The sequence below is a fragment of the Hippopotamus amphibius genome, chromosome 2, assembly GCF_030028045.1.
Source record: "Hippopotamus amphibius kiboko isolate mHipAmp2 chromosome 2, mHipAmp2.hap2, whole genome shotgun sequence".
In the NCBI taxonomy this organism is placed as follows: Eukaryota; Metazoa; Chordata; class Mammalia; order Artiodactyla; family Hippopotamidae; genus Hippopotamus; species Hippopotamus amphibius.
Genome location: NC_080187.1, coordinates 151350513 through 151358266, shown reverse-complemented (window position 1 = coordinate 151358266; position 7754 = coordinate 151350513). Strand labels below are relative to the sequence as shown.

At 44.9% G+C, this 7754-nt stretch overlaps 1 protein-coding gene across 4 annotated transcripts in view; it reads left to right on the top strand.

Annotated features, from left to right (window-relative positions):
* The first annotated feature begins 1987 nt into the window (after positions 1-1987).
* The window catches only part of FAN1 (FANCD2 and FANCI associated nuclease 1), a 30204-nt gene continuing 24437 nt past the window's right edge, over positions 1988-7754 (top strand). Inside the window, exons 1-3 of one of the 4 annotated variants that reach the window (XM_057720334.1) lie at positions 1988-2276; positions 2556-3963; positions 6379-6519. In XM_057720334.1, the coding sequence (XP_057576317.1) occupies positions 2709-3963; positions 6379-6519 (1396 nt within the window). In that variant the 5' untranslated portion in view covers positions 1988-2276; positions 2556-2708. The remainder of the gene's footprint in view (positions 2277-2555; positions 3964-6378; positions 6520-7754) is intronic. The other 3 variants (XM_057720332.1, XM_057720335.1, XM_057720333.1) reach the window with 3 other exon arrangements.

Below are 7754 nucleotides of genomic sequence, written 5' to 3'. Positions count from 1 at the left end.
TCCGTGCCTTCCCTACTCCCACCATATCTTGCTTAACACACTCAAAGCAGATACTAAATTTATAATAATGACACAGAAGGCATTATTTCAGGTGTCAGCAAACTATAGCCAGAGACCAAATCTGGTCAGCTGACTCTATTTGTGAATAAAGTTTTATTGACACACAGCCACACTCCTTTGTTACATATTGTCTATGGCTGCTTTCACATTACACACTGCAGACTGGAACCAGAGACCCTACTGGGACAAGGGACCAGTTGGCAGAGCCTAAAATATTGACTACCTGGCCCTCCACAGAAAGAAGTTCCCTACCATTGTCCTACAAGAGCTGCCCTCTCTCCCTTCACTTCTGCTCCAGTCTTCCTGGCCTCCTGGGTGTCCTTAGACTTGCTAAGCAAGCCTCTACCTCGGACATGCTGCTGGTATACTCCCTGAGGCAGTTTCTTCTGCCTACAGTTCTCTAATCTGGAATACCCACTGCCTTCAAGCCTGCTGGAATGGTACCTTCTCAGTGAGGCCTTTCCTTACCAGTCTTTCAAATTGGAATGCCCCTCCCTGCCCCCACCATGATGTTTCTGCTTGATTTCTTTTCAAAGTACTGTCGACGAAAAACTTAATCAGTCGATCTAAGAAAGAAAAAGAAAATTTTATTCGAACCAAATTGAGGCCTCTCAGAAACCTCCAAGAACTGTTCTGTTAGAGGTCAAGGCCCAGGTATGTAAGTTTTTGAGACACAAGGCTCTACATTAAATGACACAGTATTGACAGTTTACACAATCCGGATCTATGCATACCAAGTGAGCAGTGGGTCATGGGTCATCGTGGCCCCTCACAAGATTAAGAAGGAAGATTATCTCCTAAGGAGTTGTGACCCTTGATAAGATTAAAATGGAATGTTCTCTCCTAAGGAGATCTGATTAATGCAGATGCAGAATACACAATACTAACGCAGAGGCCCAAACCCACATCCTCAGGGCCAAGGACATTACCTGACACAAGGGAGGCACTCAATACATATAATTCCCAGTTCACATCCCTTTTCTCTTTGGTTTGTTTACTTATTCATGCACTCACTCGACACGTGTTTATGGAGTAATCACACAGCGCTGGCCACTGCCGTAGGCAGTGGTAAAGGACCACAGACAGGTGTCCCGTGCTCAGAAAGCTTCCATCTGAGTCACAGTCAGGGGCTGCTGGAAACAGCTGACATCAGTGCTCAAGGGCTGAGTGATAAACTTTCAGTAATTTTGCTGCTGTTAAACATAGCCCTTATTTTAAATTATGTAACCTCGCCATATTAAAATATATCAACACCAAGAAAACAAACTATATTAAAACCAACTAAATTAAACTACATTAAAAATAAGAGTAAGAAATACCCAAACTCACCACTCCCTAATTAACTGACTACATTTTATTATTCTTTTATTTTTATTTTTTAATTGAAGTATAGTTGATTTACGTTTCAGGTGTACAGCAAAGTGTATATATGTACATATATATACTTTTCATATTCCTTTTCATTATAGGTTATTTCAAGATATTGAATATAGTTCCCTGTGCTACACAGTAGGATCTTGTTGTTGATCTAATGCTTTGCTCTTGAGGTTACTGGCATCTATTGCATCGGGCAGCGAACAGCATGTCTTCGGGGAAGCCCAGCACGCACTGAGCCATCCTCTTGCTGGCTAAACCGAGTCCACGCCTGTGTCTCCTCCCAGGAGGCCTGGCCACCGAATGCTCCCCGACCAGCAACCTGCCCAGATTCCCGGAGGCCCGCAACCCCCAGGTGCGAAAGGCAGCAGCCGCAGAGTTTCTTTGGAGCTTCGCCGGCTCTGCCTGCCTGGACCTTCCGGGAAGCCTTTAAGGAGGGAGGGAGGGGCGATCGATCGCTCGAGCCTCCTCTGGCCGAGCCTGTGGCGGCCGAGCCGCGGGGATCGGCTGAGAATGCCTGGCGCGAGGAGGCGGTAGGAGGTGCGGAGCGGCAGGGTCCGGGTGCTGGGCGCCCGGCCCGAGGGAGGAGCGCGGGCTGCTCGGGGCTGCCGGGCCTGGGGGGAGAGTGGGCGAGCTGGGGAAACGGAAGAGGGGAGGGCAGGGCTGAGCCCGAGCCGGAGCCGCAGGTTCTGCGGCCGGAGCTGCGTGATCGGGGACGGGGCGGGGGTGGGGAGTAAGGTTTCCAGGCGTGTGGACAGATGCCCGCGACTTGGGGCGATTCTCTGTGCAGGCCTGTGAGGGCGGGATAGGCATGCCCTCTCCTGGAGAAAGTTACTGATGCGGTGAGTTTAGAAAAGGACATAGTCAGATGTTCTCCCTTTTTAGAACGGCTGATTTTAGATCTTAAAGAGAAGTCTTAGAACTTACCCGCGTGTCATTTCGCGGCTAAGGGACATACTGAGGTCGCGTGGACAGCTGAGAGTGGGGCCTTGGTCTTCCGTCCCAAGCCTAGCGTTTTTCCTCATCCGATGAGATACTGCCGTGGCACGTTTTAGAGTTACTTACCCGCTCTGTTGTTGAATTCATAAAAGTGTTCTTAATTCACGTGTTTTATTTTGTAGGAAGAAGAAATTGACTTAAATGAATAACATGAAGTCCAGCAGAACCCCAGTTTTTATTATTTCAGTTCAGGGAAGTAAAAGTAAACCACTGCTATCTTTGCCTGGTGATATCCTGTGTTTTACTACTGGAAACGCGCAGCTTTTCTAATACTCATGATGTCTGTAGGGAAATCGTTGAAAAAAAGACCTTGTAGAAGTTTATCAAGAGGCAAAACTAAGAAAAATGAATCCAACTCTATTATTGCCTTTTTTAACAACGCACCTCCTGTTAAACTTGCCTGCCCCATTTGTAGTAAAATGGTGCCAAGATACGAGCTAAACCGGCACCTTGATGAAATGTGTGCTGACAATGGTGATGTCACTGCAGGTGACCCCGGGCATGTTGGCTTAAGTTCAAATGTGCCCACAGTAGATTTGAGCAATATTGGCTTAGAAGATATAACGCCAGAGAAGTCATCACTGTCAAAGGTCAGTTTAACCCCTGGCCAAAGTGGTTCAGCAAAAATGGGTACAAAACAGCAGACCAGCCCCTATTTTAAGAGTAATGGTGACTCAGTGTGCAGAAGTCAAGATGGGCTGACACATCATAATGTAAAAGTCATCCCTCTGGGAAGCCTGTCATCTAAATTGTCCAGAAGATATATAAAGGCTAAAAGATCAATAGATAAGAATGAAGGATTCACCACTCAGAGTCCACAGAGTTCCTTGTCCACAGGGGTTAAGAGCCTGGTTGATCAGTGTTCAGAGATGGATGGCCAGGATCAGCTTTTGGAGAACAGTTCTCAAAAGGAAAACATGTTTGCGTGTGATTCTCTGGAGGAAGCACGCAGTCCCGAACAGACTGTGGAAGGCACTAAAATAATGGAAGCAGGAGGCCAAACTGCTGCGCAGGAGTGTGGGAAATCAACTCTCACCCCCGCCTTCTCAGATAATGCTCCCGTGTTACTTTCACCAGATTTAACTCTTGGGCATAAATTAAAGTCTGCTTCAGAGGACCATCGTGCAAAGCAGGAGAGTATCAAAGGAGCAGATGGTAAAGGTGTTGAAAAATGTGAGGCAGGTCATTGTGAAGAGGTAAAAGTGACTGTTGTTTCAGAAGCTGCAACCCAGTCACATTGGGAGGTGAAATCTCATAGTTCTACACACGATGCTTCTACATGGAATAACAGCCAAGCACTTTGTCTGGAAGGTGACAGTAACTTAAAAAATGAAATCACTCACCAAATTCCTTTGGAGCAGGGGTCAAGCTGTGATGTTTCCTGTGTAACAAGTCCGGTGCCACTGGACCATCCTTACTACCTTCGGAGTTTTCTCGTAGTGCTGAAAGCTGTGTTTGAGAGTGAAGAAGACAGGATGCTCTTTGATGAACACGAGAAGGGCATTGTAACTAAATTTCATCAGTTATCAGGTATCTTGAACCTGTTTGCTTTCGAGGCTTTGTTTCCCATTTGCTGCCCCGATTTGGTCTGAGATGTGATGGGCAGAAATCTCGTGACCACAAGTAGTCATTGTGGTTTTGGGGAGTCCCCTGGGAGTACGCATGGAAATCAGAGCCAACGACGGAGTTCAGCTAGAGAAGGATATGCCTGTAAAAGAGACAAGATTTGGGGGCTGGTGATGTCTGCTCCTGCAGTATCATTCTAACAAGCTGTACTTTGGTTGTAATGGAAGCAGCTGTTTGTCTTTTTTTTTTTTTTTTTTGTATATTTGATGGTTGTAAAACAGCCTTTCCCAGATTAGGGGAAAAAAAATGCAATATGACTTAGAAAAGTGTACTTTGCATTTCCGGCATGTAATCAAAGTTACTGTTAGGTGGTTTTGTTGTTTTCGCAGGCCCTTTCCTCAAAAATGAAAATAAAATAAAATGCAGGAAAAAACAAACCAAGGTATACTCAGTCATATTCTTTTCTTCCAACAATATTTTAGTTGCCTGGACTCTCCCTTTTAAGTCAGGGTGTGTAGGAAATGGGAAGCTAAATTGGTACATTTAAATTTCTTTTGGTCTTTTTTGTTTGTTTTTTGTTCTTTTTTTGTAAGTTGGTACATTTAAAAACATGCCTCAATTCTGTGGCAGCTGGTGGTGGCTCTAACCCAGTAGCACAGGATTGGAGCAAAAGCCTCACCTTATTGGCTGCTCATCCAAAGGGTTTTGACGGCTCTGTGCAACTGAGTCCCTCCCGAGTAGGAAAAGCTTCCTTGGGGGCCATGCTGACCCCTAGTAATAGTAGGTCTGAGTCCCAGTAGAGTAAAAAAAAAAACCAAACAAACCCTGAACATTACCAGTAATGTTTAAGGGAAAGGCTTCTGTTTTACATTCACACAAGGACACTATGGCTCCATTTATGTTACTTTTTTTTTTGAAGGTTTAATTTTTTATTTTTTAACTTTTTATTTTATATTGGAGTATAGTTGATTAACAATGTTGTGTTAGTTTCAGGTGTACAGCAAAGTGGTTCAGTTATACATATACATGTATGTATTCTTGTGTAACCTCTTGACAAGTGGGTGATACTTCTGTGCACAGTTTTGTAAAGTGTCCATGTGGACAGCGTCCGTCTCTATTTGTACTGGCCTCCTCTGGATGTAGGTGTGATTGACAGCTTATTGACTCTCGTATCCAGGGTGGTCACCCATCTTTGACTGGGTGCTGCTTGTGTTCATGTGATCATTTGTTTGAGTAGTTGGTGGCCCTGGGGCTTCAGTATGATTGAGAAGTAGGAACAGTTTCCTAGTGTAAGTTCTGCAGATTCTTGTGGCTTGCTCTCCATGGAGAACCATCTACAGTGTCTCTGTGTGAAAATAGCTACTGCGAATCGATTTTGCTGCTTTAAAGAAAAAAGGGAAATAAATGTTGAAGTGACAAATACAGTATGTATTTGTTACAGTCATACCATTTTTTTACTTTACTGTTCTTTACTGTACTTTACTTCACCCTACTTCACTGTACTGTACTTTACCATACTGTGCTACACCTTAGCTTACCTTCCCATACCCTGCGGCATGTAGCACTTGGGATCTTAGTTCCTCGACCAGGGATCGCATCTGCACCCCCTGCAGTGGAAGCCTGGAGTCAACCACAGAACCAACAGGGAAGTCCCATACCATTTTAGAATTAGAAATTTAAAGATAATTTGGGTGATAGGAAAACTTGAGACCGAGTTAATTCAAAAGCCTGGCAGAGATCCCTGTGTTATAGATGGCCACCCTACCAAAGCTAGACTTTTTTTGAAAATCCTTTTCAGATGATTTTCAACCCAAAATGGAATAATGCCTATTAAACCAAGAGCAGAGAACAAAATAACTGGAACTCTGCAGGGTTTCTCTTGAGGGAGTAGAAATGCTATAAAGTGGGGAATCCGGGTCTTAGGTTTTCAGGTGGCCAGTACTCATTACCAACTTTGGAACTTTTTTATTGTTTATACACCAGTTGAACGCCTCGTGTTTAATCTTTTCCCCAGCTATGGGAAGATGGTTACTGCCCTCCTCCATCCCCGCTTTTATAACAGAAGAGAAAAGGGAGTCTCAGTTCCAAAGGCCTACACAATTAGGGGTGCAGGGCTGGCTTTGCACCCTCGGGCCCCTCCCGTCCTTCCGTGATAGGCACACGGACCAAGGAGACATCCCCATGGGATTCTGTATTTGAAATGAATTATGTCTTCCTAAGGAAGAAAATGATTTTCTTGGGAGATTGGTTGAGTCAGCCTCTGTGTACTTCTAACAGAGCATATTTTACTCACCTTGGTTTACAAAAGTAAATGGTAGTATATGTTGTTTTTGAGAAGAAATAGAATGTTTTTCACTATTTTTCTTAACTTTGTTGCAGCTAGCGGTCAAAAGTTATATGTCAGACTTTTTCAACGTAAATTCGGCTGGATTAAGATGAACAAGCTGGAGTATGAGGAGATCTCTGCGGACTTAACCCCAGTGGTGGGAGAGCTGACACACGCAGGCTTCCTGCAGACGGGTACGGTTCATCCAGGGGAGCCAAAAGTGAAAATCCGACGTAGGAGATCGAGTTTCTGCAAAATGAGGGTGGTCTTGGTTTGGTGTCACCTGACTGGTGCCTGATAAATAGTAATTGTGTATGTCTTTTTTAAATTGAGCTTGTAATGGAGAAAAGTAAGTAAGTGCAGTGAGGGTGACGTGGTGGGCCTGGCTGGGGGGCGTGGGGAGCCTTGGGGGAGAGGCCTGGAGGCTCTGTGGATGTGAAGCCTTGTGAGGGATGAGGTGGCAGGACCCCTAGGTTTCCTCACATTAGGCCATCAGGGACACTGGGGAGCTTGTGTCCCTACCTGACCCGGAAGATTGGGTACAGGTTCCAGAAATCTACAGGTGTAATAGGCATGCCAAATGAGCCTTGACTTACTTTTAAATGACTGGTAACCAACAAAAGCCGAACCCCAGTGGCCCACCGCTGCCCTCAGTCCTGCCCAGGTCCCGCCTGTGGACTGCATAGCACGGTGGTGAGTGGCCCTGGCTGTCCCCTCACTCTGCTCCCTGGGTGTTCTGGCTGAGTGCACCTCTCTTTCAGAGCCTGTGCCTGCTTCCTCTCAGCTCAGCCCTCATGTCATCCAGCTCTGCTCCGTGTCACCTCGTCAGGGACTTGCCTGGCCACCTAGTGTCAAATATGGCCACCTCCCACCAGTGCAGTTTGCCCTACCCAGCTTTGCTTTGCTTTTTTCTTTTTTTCCTAGTTCATTCTTCCTCCTTTTATTTATTTATTTAAAAAAAATTTATTGAAGTGTGGTTGATTTACGATGTGTTAATTTCTTCTGTACAGCAAAGGAATTCAGTTACACACCCGTATATTCTTTTTCATATTCTTTTCCATATGGCTTATAGGATATTGAATATAGTTCCCTGTGCTATACAGTAGGGCCTATTGTTTATCTATTCCATACATAATAGTTTGCATCTGCTAATCCCAACTCCCAGTCCTTCCCTCCCCTACCCCACCCCTTGGAGACCACAAGTCAGTTCTCTGTTTGTGAGTCTATTTCTGTTTCATAGATAAGTTCAGTTGTGCCATATTTTAGATTCCACACATAAGTGTTATCATACGGTGTTTGTCTTTCTCTTTCTGACTTACTTTGCTTAGTAAGATCATCTCTAGTTCCATCCATGATGCTGCCAGCTTTATTTTTCTTTGTAGCAATTGTTACTCCCAACATATTTGTTATGCTAGGAGGTGAGCTCCCT